Source organism: Pelmatolapia mariae, linkage group LG7 (genome assembly GCF_036321145.2).
Source record: "Pelmatolapia mariae isolate MD_Pm_ZW linkage group LG7, Pm_UMD_F_2, whole genome shotgun sequence".
Lineage (NCBI taxonomy): Eukaryota > Metazoa > Chordata > Actinopteri > Cichliformes > Cichlidae > Pelmatolapia > Pelmatolapia mariae.
In genome coordinates, this window is record NC_086233.1 from 51,548,001 (window position 1) to 51,568,692 (window position 20,692).

The 20,692-nt window shown below is 39.6% G+C and overlaps 2 protein-coding genes across 10 annotated transcripts in view; one reads left to right on the forward strand and one right to left on the reverse strand.

Annotated features, from left to right (window-relative positions):
* The window catches only part of LOC134631351 (mothers against decapentaplegic homolog 3-like), a 284,592-nt gene that overhangs the window by 179,465 nt on the left and 84,435 nt on the right, over window positions 1-20,692 (reverse strand). The gene's annotated exons all lie outside the window — the stretch shown is intronic.
* megf11 (multiple EGF-like-domains 11) overlaps window positions 1-20,692 on the forward strand; it is a 75,134-nt gene that overhangs the window by 15,420 nt on the left and 39,022 nt on the right. For 5 of the 8 annotated variants that reach the window (XM_063479578.1, XM_063479575.1, XM_063479577.1 and 2 more), the window contains exons 2-7: window positions 1,086-1,214; window positions 4,247-4,355; window positions 5,575-5,676; window positions 6,055-6,155; window positions 10,352-10,444; window positions 10,605-10,625. In XM_063479578.1, coding sequence (XP_063335648.1) covers window positions 4,255-4,355; window positions 5,575-5,676; window positions 6,055-6,155; window positions 10,352-10,444; window positions 10,605-10,625 — 418 coding nt within the window. In that variant the 5' untranslated portion in view covers window positions 1,086-1,214; window positions 4,247-4,254. The remainder of the gene's footprint in view (window positions 1-1,085; window positions 1,215-4,246; window positions 4,356-5,574; window positions 5,677-6,054; window positions 6,156-10,351; window positions 10,445-10,604; window positions 10,626-20,692) is intronic. The other 3 variants (XM_063479579.1, XM_063479580.1, XM_063479583.1) reach the window with 1 other exon arrangement.

The following is a 20,692-nucleotide window of genomic DNA, read 5'->3' on the forward strand; positions in this document are numbered from 1 at the left end:
GAGTTTTCTTTTTTGTTTCTTTTATTGTAGATGCAAGGAGATTTCCATCCTATTTTTTACTTGTGTGACTGACCCATTAGCTTGCTCTGAATATAGGCATAGCTTTGTCAAGCTAAGTGCGCCCAGCTAAGCTTACTCAAGCCCGCTTGTTCTTAATATTCCCACAGTATTTTAATTTATTTAATAAAATATCAATATTTGGTGTCTCTGTATCAACATAATATCCATAGACAAAATATTGCAATACTATGCTGTATTGATTACTTTTCCCCACAAACCTAATAATTACAGTGATAATTTTAACCCAATCAAATCAAGCATTCTCTTGATGCTTGTTGTAATAACAGTGGGAGTGCATTGTTTTGTATTTGTTGACCGGCTGTATAATTGTGCTGCAAATTTAAAATTGCTTCAGACTAGCATAGTCTGACTTAATGTTCAGCAGACGTAATAAGTGGACCTACAGTAATTCTTCAGTCTTCCCTCTCATCGCCGGGCCTTGGAAACTATTTACATGAATAAGAAATGATGTTAAAGTATTTATTAAGCCTTTATTTTGTTGTGGCTGTGTTTGCATCTTAATTTAGAATTCATAGCAAATGAAGGACGGAAAAATCTCAAACCTACACTCTGACCTTCCAGTGAAAGCCATGTAATGAGAAAAATGATAAACACATGAATGTTCTCCAAATTATTGCAATAAACCTTGTGTAGGCTTTGTTAATGATCACAGTTAATGTGATCTTGTCACATTGTGGACAAACCACTCACAGAGTTTGAAACGTGAAGAGAGTTCATTGTATTAGCCCCTCTTGAGTTAATGCAGGCTTTTATTCCTGTGGGTAAGTTAGTGTGGATGTGGATACCAGGTAGGTGGAAATGAGAACCGTGTGCTCGAATGTGGAGGCTGCGCAGTTTAAACTGGCCTTTCAAGAGCAGCTTTTGTTGAACTAGATGCCTGTTGAGAATCTTGATCCCATAAGAAATTTATGAGTTTGTGTGCGTGCGTCCATGTGAGAGCGAGCAAGCAAGCATGTGTCTTCTGTGTGCCATCATAAGCTCATTATTTTTCTTCTCTCCCACAGATCTGCGACCTGTCATCACCTCACCCAGCAAGTGTATGTGAGCGCACTGGCACTTCTGTGTTTTTTCTGCTTCCAGAGCCCCCTCAGCAGCCACCGAAAACACCCAGAGACCACAGGCTGCAAGATTAGGTGAGCTTTAGGCCACACGCCTCTGGCTATTAGATCTGTCACTGTCTCCTCATTTAAGGGCAGTGTGGCACTTAATTTGCTTGCAGACCTCACTCTAAAGCTTACTAATAGTCATTGATTTGTTTAATCTTGCCACATATTTAGGATAATCCCAATTTTATTACCTCTTAACCCCCTTTCAGACTAGTGATTGAGAACAATAAAAAATAAAAAAATAAAAATATTGAGCTTGTCCACAGTCATTCAGATTAAATGGCAGAGGAAGATGGTCTAATCAAAGAAACAATAAAAGCTTTCTGGTTCATCAAGCAGTGTCCCTGTAGTAGCATATAACCCGACTGTTTCAGAGCAGGGCTTGAATATGAGAGCAGCTGTTGCCCATAACACATGTGTATCTTGATTAATCATCCTGTTAAGGAAATGAACATGGCTTTAACCTCTGCCTGTTCAGATGAACTGCTGCTCAGAGGAAGTGGAGCTCTGATTGATTTTCTTTCACATGTGAGTGAACTACATGCATCTATCAATGCAGAAGATTAGCTGAACATGTGAATTTGTGCGTTATTGGATACAGTCACTCTGAAATATTGAACACATCCCCATAACACGGCAAACCACATGCAGGGCACACACAGCCCACACATGGATGTATCACTACATGTTGAATTGTACAAAGACACATCATGGTGAATTTATTACAATTCATTATTTTTGCTCAAAATGCCACGCTGTAGCATTTCTGTGTACTTCATATTTGTGTATTTTATTACTACTGTGCAAAACTGAAATTTGCCGTGTCAGTCATGCACGTGTTATACCTGGACTACTATACCTAATCTGTCATTGTCACATATGTTGATGATATGTGCTCTTCTTCTGCCTAATGAAAAATCCTGATTGGGTAAACAGCATGTCTGTCTCTGTCACTGGGTGGTTTCATTTCTGTAGATATTAGAGCCATAGATAACTTAGCCCAATATTCTGCTTGAGCCACATTTAAATATTTTATTATGATCTTCTATTTGCACCAATTGTAATGGTTGATCTTGATTATGTAAATTTATTTTGCAGTTTAGGATATTATGCTCCATTAATTCGTCTGGCTGTTGTAGTCTAGGCAGTTGTAGTAGATTGGTGGGCCAGCATATGCATCTTAGAAGGTCATCAAGGATGCGGGACATGGAGCAATAGTTTTCTGACTGTCACAGTTTACCAACAAAGCTATATAACCAGGATTCCATTTTCTTATGTGTGGAATAAAAACTTTTTTTTCTGTTTTTGTTTCTGAATGGCATGCAAGCTGCCTCCTAGATAACACGAGTCAAACACTTTACGTCTATACAGAAGGTCCAAAGGTTGCTGCTACAGTAGGTGTCCATTGAACATTGCATATGAGGTGTTTTCAAGGTGAAAACTACTTAAATAAAATAGTTTGGTGTGTTTTTTATGGGAAATAAACTAAGAAAATGCACCACTATATGGGACTATAGCTAACGGCTGGTCAGCTTAGCTTAGCACAGTTGAGTCTTACTCTATGAACAAAGTTACCACTAAAGGGTTTGAAAAAATAATGATATTTAAAAATTTAGGTTTCGTGTCCTTTTAAGTTCCTCAGAGGACAAAGTGCTATGGTGTATTTGAGAGTTAAATAGTCCACTTAAGTCAAACTTGAAGTCCCACAAAACAATAGTATCCCAGATATATTGTATATTTAGTCAATAGCCATATCCATGGTAACCATCCATATGCAGTAGAGATTTACCAGTTGTATGTTTTTCAGCTGATTGAAATTTCTGATTTATTTATTTTTTAACATGCTTATACTGACTTTTTGCCAATTGCAATTTTTTTCTAAGAATGACAAATGAGAGCATATACAAACAAAAATTCAACTTTTCTTCAGTGTAAAATATTATTCTCATAATAAAATAAATTATTAAACTTTACATTTTTCCCAAAACTACAGAAAGAAACAGAATCTTCTCTCCTTTAAACAATTCTCAAAACAATAAACAATTCTCTGCTACTGAACAAAGGTATAAATAATTAAGTCAACGTGAGTTGTTGTACACCAACATTCACCTGATATATTTTTACCTCCTCAAACAAAAGCAGGTGCAACAAGTTTGTATATCAAAACAAATTGCACTTACATAATTTTCCAATTTGTTTAAATTCACCAGACACCAACCCTTTTTTCTTTTTTTTCATCCATCTCCATCATTTTCCTCATAACTTCTTTGATCATTTTGCTAATACCGAGGCTGCTGACTTGCAGCTGCCTCTTAGCTCTTTCCCTTTGTTAGCTATGTCCATGTTAATCTGGGTGAGGGTGATTTAAGTGTCTGATTAGATTGTTTGATATAAAAACTTTTTCACAGTTATCCCCCATGGTTTACTTTGGGGAACTTTGTGTCGCCACTCATGCATCTCTAATGTCTACCATTATAAAACAAGAGTCACAAAAAGTGAGGACACTAAAAAAATAGAAAGGTCTGAACAGCTGTGATCGAGCTCAACATTAAACCTGTAACTCATGAAAAAATTGGTGTCATTGTCCAAAAACCTACAGACCAACTGCACAGCCTATTGCTAACCTTTTGATTCCCAACCTCTAAATACTGTTATTTTTGATGCTTATATTGTACCCTTGATTATTCCACCTGAGATAACGGCTAGACAATCACAATACTGGAGTATTCAGAGTATTGATGAATCAATTGGAGAGTTTACGCTTGTTTTTGTCATCAAAAGCATTTGAACCTGGAAATTGCAATTACATCAGCCTTACCGAACAAACTGGCACAATATAATACAAACAAGTTTATTAATCCCACTAGGGGCAATTAGCTTCAAGCAGCTTGTTATACACAAAACACATTAACATACAAACAAGCAAATGAAGCTTAATGTGATAAACCTCTCAGGAATAAAATAAGCCAGTTTTTAAAAGGTCAAACTATTCCTTTAAATGTAATGAAATTATCATCTACCACCCAACTGTCTACATTTCCTCCCTGTTTCCTTCTCAGAGTGAAGGATGGGGTCATCAGTTCCTCTGCTGGCCTTGCTCCTTGCACTCACCACCAGTGCGTTGAGTCTCAACCCAGATGACCCCAATGTCTGCAGCCACTGGGAGAGGTAAGCACATTCCCTTGTATTTAATCGTCTGAAAATGCTGATTCGTATGAGTGACGTTGTCACTTCTGAAACTTTTTCAGTATATCTTCTCTTAACCAAAGTTCTGATCTATTGTCAAAGTCCATACAGCAGTATTGATCTCACAGCGGCTCAAGTTGCCAAGCTCGGAGAGATGGGAGGTGCTGCTGCTTCAAATGAAATACACAGGCAGATTGATCAGTGTACTCTCATCCCAATCAATCGCAAATGCCACAGAGCCTGAATAATTATTAGCTTTGCTGGGCAGTGTCACTTATGAGAAATAAGCAGGAATAATTTCTGTCCGTGGCGCAAAGGGGAGGAAAGAAAGCTGTGAAGATATATTATCTGGATTATTGCCTGACCAAGGTGAGGGTACTTTGTGGTTCCACCTTGTTGGCATCGAAATGGATTCCCTAAGTGGGCAGTATGGTTATGGCTTTTAGGTCCTCCAATATCCGCAGACCATATATCATAAATATCAACTTTTTTTAGCGTTTTCATACCCTTTATTTTAAAGTCAAAGCTTCACTATGCAGGAAAACGACACTGTGTTGAAAACGGCATCAGTGACTTTCTGATTCTTAATAATTAGCATTTTATTGTTATAGCTGGTAAAACCTGACCCAGTTTAATAGTTAAGTGATTTCAAAAATGATTTTTTGTGATGATTCACAAAAAGAAAAATAAACAAAGTTTGGCTGCTCAAATATTTAAAATGTTTGACTTCCCTGTAATATTTTTTTTAAAAATAATGCCACCTTTCACCATTTTTTTCTAAAATTGTTATTTAAGTCAAACCATGTAAAAAATTCAAAGGGTAAATGTCTCCTAGGTAAAGCTTATTACAACGCTCAGGCATTTAATAGATGACAAGAAGCCCAGACTAATGGCTGCTTTTTTTTGTGCGTGCGGCAGGGACTGAAAGCCAAAAATATTGGAGACTACAGGACCGGCATTTCAAGACTTTATCAGGTGTTTCTTTACATTTAAGATCTTAAACAGAAACCATACTGAAAATTATAGGAGTCAAATAAATGTAAAAAGTAAAGAGCACAGCATCCGCATCTAAAATTTAGAGGAGAATACATTTTAAATCTCTACCACAATTTAAAAGGGTAGAAATAATAAGCCAGAGTACAAGTAAGTATGGTACAGTCCTTTTTTCTGCAACTGGTGTCCTTAAACATTTGTCTTTCAGCTATGCGGTGACTGTCCAGGAATCCTACGCTCACCCATTCGACCAGATCTATTACACTAGATGCACAGACATCCTCAACTGGTTTAAATGCACAAAGCACAGGTGAGTTTGTAGGTCTCAGAATTTGTTTCCTTATTATATTTTACTTGTTTTTTGTTTTTATTTAAGTAGCACGACCTTTACTGTACCCCCAGAGGATGCCAGTGACTGTAATTGTGTTGTTTTGAAGACGTTATGTTTTAATTGCTTCATCAAGGTTGATAGCTCCATCAACTAAATGAGTAAACAGAGACCTCCTACAAGCGGATTTTTATTTGGGGGTAAAATTCCACTTAAGAATGATTTTTCTGTGCGTACTTTGATAAAATGACAAATAACAACAAAACATTAAGTTACTGTTTAGAGTTTGTTTGTTTCCTGCCCTTCAGAAAGGATCACTCTTTACCTCACGTAGCTGTCCCTGTGTGTCTGTTTTTTCAGGATCAGCTATAAGACAGCTTATCGGCGGGGAGTGAGGACCATGTATAGGCGCCGCTCGCAGTGTTGCCCTGGTTACTTTGAAAGCGGAGACTTGTGTGTTCGTGAGTGTCCCTTTTTCCTATGTCTTTGCTCACGACATTTCAGGTTGTATCTGCAGGAGGTTTTAAGAAAATAAAATATTAGGATTGATTGTTAGTGTGAGTGGCTTGCAAGTAAAGACGCAACTTCCGTACAGGCCGCTGCTGCCCAAGTCTCCTGTCTGATCCCTCAATAGCAGTCCACTCCTGCCTTCTTTGCTAGCGTGCCACCATGTACAATATGTGGATTAAGTCAGTTTAAAATGACTGAGCATGATTTAATAAGGTCACTCACCGTTTTACAACATGGTCTGCTCCCTGCTTTGCTCTTTCTGTTAGAGTAGCTTAATTGAAGTTGTATAACAATGAGAAAAATTAACGAGCCAAGAGCATACTGGTTACAGACCAAGGATGTATAGCACCCACCATAAAACCACAACAGACTTTAATAACTTAAAAGAGCAAGGGCCTTGAAAATTAGGCTGTAACAGTGCGCTTAAAACAGTCATTCACTGTCAATTCAATAGCTTCAATGTCTAATTTCACTCGCACACATTCAACTGAACACTTTTGCAAGTTGTTCACGAGTATTTGTTACGCTGACCTCACTGAATATTTCATTTGCCTTAAAAAAGAATTTAATTAAAATTGGTCTTCAATAATAGTTTTCATCATCTTTTGCAACATGAGCTGGCTTCTGATATAGTAACCCCACCATGTGCTCTTTGACCATAGCTGAGCTTGTCCTTGTCTAAGCTTTCCTAGCCTCGGGGTAACAGCTCCCCAGGAAGTCAGCCAACAAAGAGTGAGAGCCCGTGTGATTATATGGGGGTCTGGAGAAGTGAGGAGCAGACTGATCAATAATGTATTCATTAACCATTTAACTGACAACAGAGACATTTGTTCATTAATAGTCTTTTCAGGGTGTTAACAAGGTGAATCTGCTAACTGCGACGCCGCCTCTTGAATTTGGCTCGTCTTTACCTATAAGCGTGCTTTATTTTATTGTATAATACAGTATCAGGCCATTGCGGCCTGTGTCAGGTGAATAGAGGAGATTGAGTTGATAGGGGCCAAGAGGGCAGTTTTTGCTTTTTGCTGGCTTTGCAGACTGCTCTCTTTTAATCCTAGCACTCTCACTACTAGGATTAAGAGATTTGTACTCCCCAAGCTGTTTTGCATGCAGTGACAAAAGGGGGCATTATAGAGGAAATCGAACCAAAATTAACTCAAGTCATCTATTTCGAGACATTTTATTGTTTACTGGATGTAAAATATCTCTCCCTTGTGTATTGTTAGTTTAGTGTAGCTTTTCCCCATGAAGTCTGTTTCATTAAAAGTCAGAAAAGCTTCAAGAGGGTTTGCCTTTTAATCCTGCCTGCTTTCTTTTTTTTGTCACATGGCACCACATCAGCACTCACATTAGCTCCAGTGAGAGGCAGTTAATGAATTTGGGGATGTGGAGCAAGTATTACAGAAACACACAAAATGCTAATGCTTCCGACACTCTTAAAAGATGCCTTTTCTTTGTTTGTTGTTGTGTTTCATTTTGTCTGTAAGAAGTGATTTTATTTTATTTTTTTAACATTTTGTCAAGGCGCTCCGTGATACGCTGAACTTTGATCTGCTTTTTTCTAATTAGTGCTTGAAGTTTCCAATGAGAGGTGTTTATTATTTCTGTGACCTTTGATCTGTCGTAAGTCATTAGCTTAATATGTAACTAGTCTATGTAGAGGATGTGAGGAACTCATTTCCCACCTAATAAGCATGATTATTACAGTTGTGCAAAGGAAGCAAGATGAGCTCACTAATGACAACAGCTCGTAATATCTTCTGAGGCTGACAGGCTCTGCGGGGCTCTGAGTCTCTCTTTTCGCAAAACATTTAGGCCAGATGACTCCTGCGTGACTCTTGCCTGTCCATTTTAAAAAAGACCTTCGCTGCAGAATTAGTCGGGTTTTGATAAGTTTCACATTTGAGCTTTCACCATCAGTAAGATGATGAGATTTGGCTCCAGAAAGGGATCGTGCGCCTTTGATTTCTTTTTCATTTTTGGCTTTGTTGCATTTTTTTAATGCTTCAAAGACACAGTTTTAAAATAAATCTTCTCTGTGCTAGACAGAGGCCCGGAGAAGAAGTTATGCAGGAAGTTGTTTGATAGGTTCTGCTGGCATCTGTCTTAGAATGATTCAACCATCAGCTGCATCATCTCGTTTCAAGCTTTTTCCACTACAAAGCACTACGACTACAAGAATCATAAACACTGGCAAAAAAATGGCACTGGTAGACCCTTTTTTTTTTCTTTTGGTCACTGCAGGAAAGCTTTCCACAACAGGAAGGGACAGTAAAGATTTATAATATCCAACATTTTAAAAGATTGCGGTTTTCCTGGGTAAAAATATTAAATTTATTAACACTGCATGACAATCACCAATTAGCTCCATTGTTCCCCGTCCTGATAACACCTCTGCATAATGAGTTAGATTAGCCTTTTATCTAGATGAAAGACTCAATTTTCCAACAGATTCCTTAGACATGAGTTAGGCAGAGTGATTCATGAATTTCAATTAAAATGAAAGACCTACCTCCTACTTTATTATGCCATCCCTTCAGTACACCGGTTCAGATCTCAGGAGAAGGGTGCGCTTTATCCTTTCTCCCATATTCAAAACTTCATTTCCATATTTCTTTTTTTTCTAAAGGATGTGACACATTTGCATTTCCCTGTTCTCGCTGATCAGAATTTGCTGATTGAAACTAAACGAAATCAACTCATCGTGGTGACATTGAATTCGTCTCTTCTTCTCTTTGAATACTCTGCATACTGTGGGCTCATTGATTACAGGTAGTCGATCTCACTACCTTCGTCAGCACAAATGTTGAAGCTCTTCCCCCTTTTCTTTTTGCTGGCTTACTGTAATTAGACAGTTCTCTGCCAGAGTGATGTTCAGAAAATCTGCCCTGAATTATCTTTCAATCTCTGGTTTACCATTTTTGCCGTGGGAGCATTTCTGCGATTAGCGCCAGCTTGTTGCTGTCTGGCGTTCACTCCTTTTTCTCCTTTCCTGCTGCATCTTTTGAGTTGGTGGTGGAGCTTAATCGAAGCCTGACTGAGTGATAATCTATAGCGGCACTGTTCAGGCCTGCAGCCAGCTCCTCCTGACCTCTGTGCTTGCAGGATGGGTGCCATAGTGTTGAACACAGGACTTATATTGTTAAGAAAAAAAAAACTGCTAGATGCTATCCCCTGTCCCTTTTTCACTTTTGACCACATCACAAAAAAATAAGGAACAAAGGAAGCAGAACTTGGATGGAGTGTTGGATGAGCTCTGATCAGTTAAGGGGATGGACTGTCTGCTCTGCCGCCCTTGGATTGTGTATTATCCCTCCACAGGCCATGTTAGAGGACTGCTGATTCCCATCAGGCGGAGTTTCTCTCTCGTTGTATTGGCTCGACTGTTTCCTTCCTCAGATAGAGCCTGTCTGTCTTAACCCTGTTGGCCAGATGACCTTGGCTGCCATATAGTTATTAATGCTAAGTACCTATTTTTGTCATTCTTTTCCTTCTCACTTTGAAACACTGTGGAAAAAATAAATCCACATGGGTCACTTTATTTTCCAGCTCAAAGAAAAAAAAAAATCCAACTCTTGTGAACACACTTGCAAGAATACTAATGCCAGCCCAATCAATTGGGCGCTGTGTTGTTCAATATGAATGATCAAGAAAACTGCATACTTAGTAAACACTGCAGTGCCTGGACCTGCTACATTAAAACATCACTATATGACAAAGCACTGGCTGATCAAATTAGGGAGGATGTACAGCTTGTTCCGTCGTGTCTCGACCTGCCGATAGCGACTCATTGTGGAAGGTAAAACTACATGATAAACCAAGTGTTGACCAAGGACTTTGGCTGCTAACGAATCGTTTAGCCTATTGTCAAGTAGCTGAGATGGATGTTAAATATGAGCGCCAGAGCTAAGATTCAGTCCTTTGATGGTATTCAGGAGATATTGAGTGTTCAGTTTTATGGGCCATTTTCTTTCAGCTGTTATCTTGGTGCTTTTCATTATGCTGTTTATTGGTGCTTTAATGACGGTTTACACTCTGTGTGTGTGCGTGTGTGTGTGTGTGTGTGTGTGTGTGTGTGTGTGTGTGTGTGTGTGTTCCAATGCAATTATAAACTGCGCTGATGAGGAAATGTCTTTGTCTATTTTAGCTCTGTGCACAGAGGAGTGTGTCCACGGTCGCTGCGTGTCTCCCGATACATGCCAGTGCGAGCCCGGATGGGGAGGACTGGACTGCTCCAGTGGTGAGGGCACTTTTCTTTTAATTTTCCAGTTAACCATTTAGACCCATTTATTTCTAAATGGCTTCACAGCCAGTTAGTCCATAAGACTTTGCTGTCAGTGTGTTTTGCCACAATGCCCATCTACCTCAAAGCTGCTCAGCTTTGTATCCTCTCTTCTTAGCAAGCACAGCCAATGGAACAGGTAAGTTACAATGAATTCATTTTCATTTGCTGGAAGTGGAAGTGATTTGCCTGATGAATATAGCGGATGGATGGATGGTTGCATCCCCCCCCCACCCCCCCCTCGTCTACCAAACTCTCTGTTATGGTCTTAATCATGATTAGACTGATGCCCGTGGCTTGTTCAGTGCAATGATGAATCAGTGCCAAGCTGAAACAAGCCATTGTATTGGTCTTCTATTTACTGGGGTTTCCTCAGCACCCAGAGCTGGATGGGAGGGTGGAGTTAGGCATATTCATCCTGCAATCAACTAAATGCTGGAGTGTCACTGAGGCCAGGCAGGAGGGAAGAGTCTATTTTCTCCTTTGTGAAATGTATGCCAGCAGAGCAATGTAGATACAGAAGGCCTTTCATACCTAGGTCAGGGCAAATATAGCAATAGCCATGGCAACATATCACCATTTCCTGCATCAACATTTCTGACCTTTAATTCTTAACTTCAACTCTCCACTCCCAGTTGCATTTAACTGTTGCATATTTAGGAATGAGTTATGGCAGATAAAATCAAATCAGTAGTGTTATTGTATAGATCTATGAGTTTTCATTAGCAGGAGAGCCATTCGCTGATTAGCAACTGTGTGTAAATCAGCTGCCTGCGCAGCAGCAGTGGCCTATCGGAGGTGGATTCATGGGCATAAATGACAAGCCTGAGCTGTTTGCTGCTGCTGCTGCTCACTCCTACAGACTGGTGAGGGTCCAACAGGGAGGATGTGTGAGGTTCAGGGCCCTCGGGGACTCTTGTCCCACTCTTAGTTGGTTAGGAGTGCAGCCGTGTGTGCGTTTGAGCCTGCAGGTGCTTGGCTAATCCACCTTGTTAAAACAGACTTGATGATTGAGACAGAGGCATTATTCATAACTTTAGATTTCCATACCAGGCATGATTCCAGGTTTTTTCATTTATGAGCTTTCATCTGTCGAAATAAGGAATGTGTGCCAATTTTTAAATTAAATCTGCCCTCTTTTTCCTTCGTGTAAATGGTGCAGCATGTTTTTTTTTTTTGTCTTTCACTGTAAATTCTACATTCGCTCAGCACAGACAGATGAGGCGGTTAGGTAAAAGTCTTTATGCAAATGGATGCAGGCTTCGTATTATGGCACAAGTGGGCTGAAATACACACATTAACACCAAATCAGCTCCAACACAATCAATGTCATGCTTTATTTGCTGTTTATTTTACCACTATTATGTTTGACTTGAGGTGTTTGTGTTCACATAAAAGCCAATTCCATAGCTGGTGAGAAGGCAAAATGAGCTCATCATATGACAAAGGATTTGTGAATGTGATTAAAATAAAAAAAGAAAAAGTGTGCCGTCCAGGCTTGGAGATGAAGAGCTGCCGTGGGATGCTGTGCGGTCTAAAGCTGAAGTGACAGCCTTTCAGCCAATGATCTGGAGCTGGATCAAAGGCTTGGACTTTGTTTCTGGAGCAGCACCCACCAGGAAACAGTTTTGTATATGGGTCAGGTGGTGGAAATAAAGAGTTGCACTGTTTGTTGCCAGAAAAGGGAAGGCGATAAGGTGGGAGAAAGTCAGTAAATTGTGCTGGGAGTGGTGATGAAGGCTGAAGAGAGATCTAGCCTGGTTTCTTTTGGGGGTTTTTTTGGTTTGTTTTTTTGTTTTCGCCTGCTGTTGTCCACCTGCTGTAGCCAGAAAACATTTCATCCTTTTTCTCGGCCTGAAGCAATATTCCCACTGAGACCAGACCTGCCCTGTGACCTGCCTCGAGTCCCGGGGTGTCTCAGACTCATCTCAAGGACACACTGGTAGATGTGGACCACACATAAAACAGAAAAAGCAGATGAGTGATGCTTGCTTTCTGTCATATGTGGATTTGGAGTATTTTGAGGGGAGGCTTTGTTTTCCCAGAGTGATGAATGATTAATTGCCGCTGTTGGTTAGTGTGATTGCTCTAATGCCTGCACATTGTGTTTGTGGAACGTGGTCCTGAAAATGTTCTCCTAATCACTTGTCATGAATCAGTTGTTTATTTTTTAATTTAACAGTTTAGGGCATTGAAAGAGTGCCCTGTACCTGTTAATGTTTGCTTTTGTCTGTTTTTCCCCCCCAATGTTGTGCTTGTTTTGTCTGTTCTTTTGCTTTCTCTTCTTTTCATATTGAAATGCATCTATTTGTCCTCGCTGTGCCACTGTGTATACTTTGTTTTGTCAGTAGAGTTTGTCTTGGAGAAACAACAATGTTCACAATAGGAATTCCACCATGTAAATAAAAAAAATGGACAAAAAATATTAGGTTCAATAAAGCAGGGACAGCAGCAGATTTATTTTTTATTTTTTTTGCAATGGCAATTCAGATAGATGGAGCTCTGCTCATGGGACCGAACAGTATGTCTTTAGTCATTTTAGTCTTCTGATGTATGCTACTGCTGTTATTGGTTGTAGTTTGCAGCAAATATACTACATGTTAGTGTAAAAAAAAGAAGCACACAGTATGAGATAAAACGGGAAATCAAATCTTTGTAGAATATTATCAGTTTATTGAATAAAATCTATATAAAGTTTTTTAGAGACTCTTATGAGTTTCTTGGGTTTAGCAGTAGACTCTTCGTTTGTGAAGTTACAGAGAAATGACCTGGTCTTTTTTTCCCCCCCTCCTTCATTTCTGTGTATTTTTCAGCTCTTGTGATTTAATCCCTCTTGATGAGTCTGTCACACCGGGTCACTGTTTGCTACAGTAATAACAGCTTTCAAATAAAAAGAATGATCAAGATAGATGTCGTAAGGTATATTTAGCCGTGACTGCCATCGCTTGTAAAATATTAGGTGCAATGAAGCACTATCATTGATTTCATGTGATTCAGTCAGATAATGATATGTTCCCGGTGCTCGGGGAGAAGAAATGTGCATATGAAGCTTTTAATGTTTCTTTCCTCAGCCTTCTTGGAGATTTCTTTCCCCTATCGTGGTGGAAAATGTACGCCCACTTATGCAGAGATTCTAAGAATCAATGGCACCGATATAAGTATCTGGAAAGTCCAAGAAGTAGTTCAGGTTTGTTAACCGCAAAGCTTCCCTTGCATTCTAAAAAGAAATCTATCACACTTAACAGCCAAATCTAATGTGTTTGGTCAGCCATGGCCCATGAGGTAACATATTCCTCCCTCATGTATTCAGATGGCAAAGCAGCTATTGCTGTGTGTGCTATACACGTGGTTAATTGATAAATGTGGCTGATGAATGGCTTTTTTATGCTATGCTGCACCAGATCAGATGCTACAAATGCTAATTGACCACTAAAACTGACCATTTTTATGGATTTAAATCAATGATTTGTTTTTATTGGATTTAGGAATTTGGGATTGCAATCACAATGATGTGGCTCAAACAGAATTAATGGATTTGTGCTTTTAGCTTTGTTAGCTTGTTTTGCCCCAACAACTGTAGATGTAAAATGAAAGAGTAGCCCGACCAAGACTAACAGACCAGAAGCCGTTAAACTTCATTTTGACTTGAAAAACACTCTCACGAGGACTCCCTCTGGCACACGTCAACAGTATTTACACATTATTCTCAGAAGAGCATCTAAGCCAGATGGTTTCTTTCCAATCCCACAGCAGCAGGACATTGATATGCATTGCTGTCAAAGACCAAGGGACTGAATTACATTGAACATCGGCATAACACACAGAGATTCACTCTCACTTGACACATCACTCCAAATGTCACCTTACTTTGCTCCCAAAACTTCTCCCTTCATTAATCTTAGAGACAGAGAGTTGAACGTTTGTTTGTGAGCGTGTGTGTTTCAACAAGTCACTTTTCTTCGAGATGATGCCTGCACGTCAACAACAGCAAGCAAAAAAAGTGAATCGTGTTTTTAAAAAGACGTCCACATCGATTGAATTCCTCATTATACAAGCATGTAAAGAGGCATTTTTTGGAGAACTATAAATATTCTAACTCTATCATTCTGAAGTGGGTTCCTTGCTGCTTATTTCAGTCGATGCCAACTGCCTCATTCATTTTGATAGATCAAAGCGCCCAGGCAACAGTATTTCTCAAGGGAACAGAAGACGGACCGATCTATAGAGCCTCGTGCCGCTGTGCAAGTGTGTGCTTGCATCAATGCAGTTGAGGCCTACTGTGCTCGCAGAGGTTTGTTTTTGTGAATGACTCCGGGTTCCCTGTGGATGGTGGAGCCATTTTGTGTACTGCCAAGTATGCAAAAGCTGTGCTTAAGGTCCCAACATGGTAGCGTGCTTGTAGTCTGTATGCATATATGTTCCACACACAGCTTTGTAGGCCTGCATATACATGTTGTAGCTTCACACTGCCACTTGGGGGCATTGTGAAAATATGTGAAACAGGTAATGTGGGCTACTTCCTATTTGATTTGTGCTGTTAACAATAAAGGTCCACATGATGCGCTTAACTTTGATATATATATATATCTTGTCATTCTGTTTACTATTTGGGTGCAGTTAGGAAAAATTTGAAGTGCCTTGCATTCAAAAGCAAAACTATAACAACCTAATATATAACTATAGTCTTGGACAGTTGAAATATTGAGCACAAATTGTTAAACTTTTTATTTCACTAATAGTCCATTACTTGCTATTTAGAACTTAAGAAGGACTTTGCATGCTAACTTTAGTAATTCGAGTTGGTGGTGTGCAATTTTAAAACCCAGTGGTGACTGTTAAACAGAAAAGATTAAACCATGTGGATGCCACTGCTCGGGCTCTGAAAGAGATGTTTCAGGACGTGCTTCAGACAGCACGCCTCTCAGATCTTTCCCTGCATGCCTCACACTGACTCGTGTGACTTATGTGTAGTGTAAATCACTGTGCAGAGACTTCAACTGACTGATATTGAGTCCATCAATTGAAATGTGGCGCACACACCACAGCTGACAGCATTCTTGGCTACAAGTTGACAAGCACACACAAACACACACACACACACACACACACACACACACACACACACGCTCACACACACATGTGCACACACACATCCACATAAAAGCTGAAAATGAATTAAATATTCATTATTGAAAAATGTTCTCACTGAGTACAATAATCATAATCTTTTACACACACACACACACACACACACACACACACACACACACACACACACACACACACACACACACACACACACACTCTTAAATGTCTCTTATGCTTTCTGTACATACAAGCCTCATTGGCCAAGCATGCAGATTGACTTTGCCAGCCTCTGAAGATTTTTTTGTACCATCCCATTAAGCAGGATTTATTATTCCCCAAGAGCTCACTGCTCCATTACTTTTGGGAGAATGCCTGACGTGTGTGTGTGTGTGTGTGTGTGTGTGTGTGTACGGGTTCGTACTATCCTGGTGGGGACCAAAATCTGACTTTTACTATCCTGGTGGGGACTTTCTGCACCGTGGGGACCAAAATCCAGGTCCCCTCGGGGTTGAAAGCAATTTTCACACTCAAAATGCGGTTTTACTGTCAGGGTTACAATTAGGTTATGGTTAGGTTTAGGGTAAGGGTTAGGGTTAGGCATTCATTTTTAATGGTTAGGGTTAGGGTAAGGGGCTAGGGAAAGCATTATGTCAATGGGATGTCCCCACGAGGATAGCAAACCAGACATGTGTGTGTGTGTGTGTGTGTGTGTGTGTGTGTGTGTGTGTGTGTGTGTGGTGGGGGTTAGGTATGTATCTTTGTATGTATGCGTGTGATAGATAGATATCTATCTATCACATCTTATCTTATCTATCTAGATCTGGTGAGTGTGGAGGCCAATTGAGATCAGTGAACTCAACATTGTTCAGATAATCTGAAATTTGTGACATTGCACATCATCAGGCTGGAAGCAGCCATCTAAAAATGGGTACACTGTGGTCATAAAGGAATGGATATGGTCAGAAAAAATACAGCAACAATACTCAGGCTGGCTGTGATGCTTAAACAATACTCAGTTGGTACTAAGGGACCCAAAGTGTGCCAGGAACATATTCCCCACACCATTATAACCAGCCTGAAGTTTTAAAACAAGGCAGGATGGATCCATAATGTCATGTTGTTTACACCAAATTCTCTCCCTAACATCTGAATGAAACATTGATAAAGGAGACTTACCAGATTAGGCAACTTTAAAAAAAATTTTTTTTGTAGCTGACAGGAGTGGCACCCAGTTGCTGTAACCCATCTGCTTCAAGGTTTGATGTGTTGTGCATCCATATGTCTGCTGCATACTGTGATTTATATATATATATATATATATATATATATATATATATATATATATATATATATATATATATATATATATATATATATATATATATATATATGAGGAGAGAGAGAGATGCATGTATGAATTCTTAGTATTTCACATATAAAAAGCTGGTGGATGTCATACAAATGGTGCATGGTGATGGTTAGGATGATATAACATGAAGTTCCGAGGGTCATTATCACCCTCATGCTTGTCATTAGTCAGTAAGAGAGAAAGAGAGAGAGAGAGAGTTAAGGGCTCCTGGAACACACCACCCAGCTCTGAGAGCCTGTATAGATGGCTTGATTTAATAAGGACATTAAAAAGCCTTATCTCCTGTCCTTAAGAGAAGGTCAGTGTGTCTAAAATAGCTGAAATGCTATGATAACAGTTTAGAGAGATAAGATATCTCCTGAATACTAATGCAGAACAAAGCAGCTTTAGGATCATGTTACAGCCTATAAGTCACACTTAGTTTTGTGGCCTAATGCGTTGTTTGTTTCAGTCATTTGAGTTTTGGACACAGTTGCACATGGTGTCAAAATGCTCCGTGGATCTGTGTTGTTAGGTCTCTACAGAATTGACAAAACCCCTCCCATCCATCAGTGTCATTATTACTATTCTGACCAGTGGCTTCAAAAGCCTGAGAAGGCCAGACTCCTCACGGTCTTAAAAAAATGTTTGGAGTAAATTGCCCCCCACTAAGTATCAGCCATGACGATTTGACTTCTAAAACTCATGATGTCGTATTATTACTTGAATATGTCTGTCAGCTGTTGTGAATGTAGCTCAAGTATGATTATTGTTAGTATGATTGCTTATGTTTTGTGTTAGTTATTCTGTAATCTGAGAATGCTCAGTAGTTACCCAATAAAGCAGCGAGAATCATGGAATGAATATTTATTTTTTCCCATGATTTATTTGTGTTCATCTTTCCCATCTGTGTAGTAGAAATGTGCTTTCTGCTTTAATATCCCATGCTTCAGTTTGTGACACCTCAGACTGAGCTCTTGTGTCAGTCCCAGTACCCAGATAGTTATTCTTAGTAGATATGCTAAATTTCACAAGATTTAATGAGGTTTATATACGTATATACTTCAGTGTTATTAAGTTGAAAGCATAAATAAAGGGTAAATTATCATATCCACACACATCCACATATATCTTCTACCTTGTACCGCATATACAGATATCACATTTTATTAGCAAAGTATTAGTAATAGATGCCCCAATCACCTCTCAGGACCTTGGACTCATGATCATTATGATCAGAATAATAGCTTGAGGATCGCCACAGTCCTTTGGGTGCTGCGTTGCTGTGTCCTTGCCTTGCTTTGGGAGAGGGAACATATTAGCAGTCTTTCTCAGATGCTTTGGTGCACCTGCAATCTCCTGATGTTTAACCCTGGACTTCATTGGAGTGTTGCAGTGATTACAGGCCGTCCTGAGGGACATCGATTGTCCTGCTCCTCCTAGGCCAGCCCCACACAATGCTGACGAATGAACTCGTGGCCCTGCCAAGTCCAATTAACTGTCAGTGCCGCATCGACGAGCTCCTCCGTTTGTTGAGAGTGAAGAAAAACAAACTTTTAATCAAATTTGCCTCCGGGCCCTAGGGTATTTGGGGTTGTATTTTGCATTCCGCTGTGTTCTGCCTCGCCTGCAGCCGTGCTACCCTCTCAGAAGGTTATATTGCATGTTGTTTGTGTGAGATAGCAAATTTCCCTGGACCCTACTTTGGTACAAGCCCTATCTTTCTACTGTCTGTGATTGATGAATTATCCAGTGGTAGCATCTTAAGATTATCCACCCGCAAACAAGGCTGACAAAAGAATAAAACTATTGTTTATATTTGGTGTGAGTTTACTGCACCTTGTCGCAAGAATTGTTTTTTGTGTGTGTGTGTGTGTGTCTGAGAGTGCCTGAGTGCATGGCAGTGTCAGGAAAGTCTATAAGCACCTTGGACTAGTTGATCAATAAAAGCTGAGGTTACGATCTTGCAGAATTGTTTGTGCATTAACATCTCCACAAATACCCTCTGCTAATTCTACATCTCCACAAATACCCTCTGCTAATTCTACCAAGGTCGAGATAAACAACTCTACTCTTCTCTGATTAGAGTAATGCAGACATTAAAAGCCAAGAAATTCAATTAAATTGGTGGCTGTTGCCACAAAGAAAAAAGGAAACAGACAAAACGCAAAGATACGCTATCACATAGCTAGGGCATACTAACTGGAACAAAGAGATGTAGCTTGGGATTTAACCATTGACAAAAGGGCATCTGGATGATAAGGATCAAAGGAAATTTTAGAGGAAATGTAATCGTTACCCCACACAAGGATGTATTCATGACGATCCAATCTGTGTTCTGCAGACGCTCATCTAAAATTAGTCGTCAGTGCCACTAAAATCGTCTTTTTGCCCTGATTGGGTGAGCACACATCACCAACCAGTACAATGTTTAGAAATAAAAAGCACACCTACCTATAGGAGTCCATCATGTCCTGTACTGTGCACTTCATTAAGACCTTTCAATTGAGTTTAGATGGATAAAAGACAGAAAATGCTGACTTACTGGTTCAGGCACCCGCATCCTCAAAGTGATGAGTCCCTCCTGAGAAATTAGATTAGCAAAGAAACTTGACACCATGTGATTCTCTCAGCTTTCACACTTTAAACATTCCCTTGTATTATAATTCTGGGACTCACTTCCATTTCAGGCATAGGCATACTGTAGTATGAATGACAAATTCGCCCTCTGCCACAGAACAAAAAGAGGGTTAAGGTCCATGGATCAATATCACTGTTCCTTCTGCTGACTCTTAAAGCTTTTGGGCAGATTTTTTCCCTTCTTTTGTGTCATTTGTTTATTCCTTAAAACTTTTAATCAAAACCTGACCGATGAGCAAATCTGTCTAGTTTTAGATATTTTTAAACTATGTTTCTTCTCTTATAATAAATGTCATGCGGGTGGTTTTATGCCCCATGCTGACCCTGCTCTTCCCAGATGGCTTAATTCATTTCTTTGCTGCTTCTTTAATGTACTACAGTATTTCTCTCCTGCTCTCTCTCTGCCACTCGCACACAGTACTCCCTAAGTTGCTGTTGTATACTTTTCTCTTCACTTTGACTTTGAGAATCGGGGAGAATAATTCATGGGCCAGCAAGTTTCAGAGACTGGGATAACAACGCTGCTTTCAGAGCCAGCAGTTCATTTGAGTTGAAGGATTTTCCTTTTTTTCCTGAGAAATCTCCAAAGGGTCCGTATTATCCTGGAGAGAAATAGGGGAGGGAAATAGAAAGGAAAAACTCTTAATCTACAGTTTTTCTGTGTTAATCAAAGGCTCAAGATGTTTTCCTGTTTCTGTCCTTTCATATTTCAGGTATCCATCCACCCTGTGCCGCTGCTCTTTTTACCTCATTGAGCATAATGCACTGCTCTAGTTTTTCAAGCTCCTGTTTTCCGCATATTCAAATATTTCCCAAGATGCAGTGCTAATATAGTTTTAAATGCATGACTGTGCCACATTTTGCCCATTTTAGATGAATAGCAATGAAAAAAAAAAACACTTTTCTGGGCTTCTCTCTTGGCTATTTATTTCATTCAATTAAAAAAAATCCACAAAGTTGTACATAAAAGTCTTTGCCTCATAACTTTCCTCATATAATATACGTCAGTGTGTCGGATTAACTGGTGGTCAGGCAGGTAGAAACTCCCTCCAAGATTGATGGCTACATGATGAGTATTTGCATAATGTGAGATCATTAAAAAGCAATTATCCTTGTGTTTCAATGTGCGA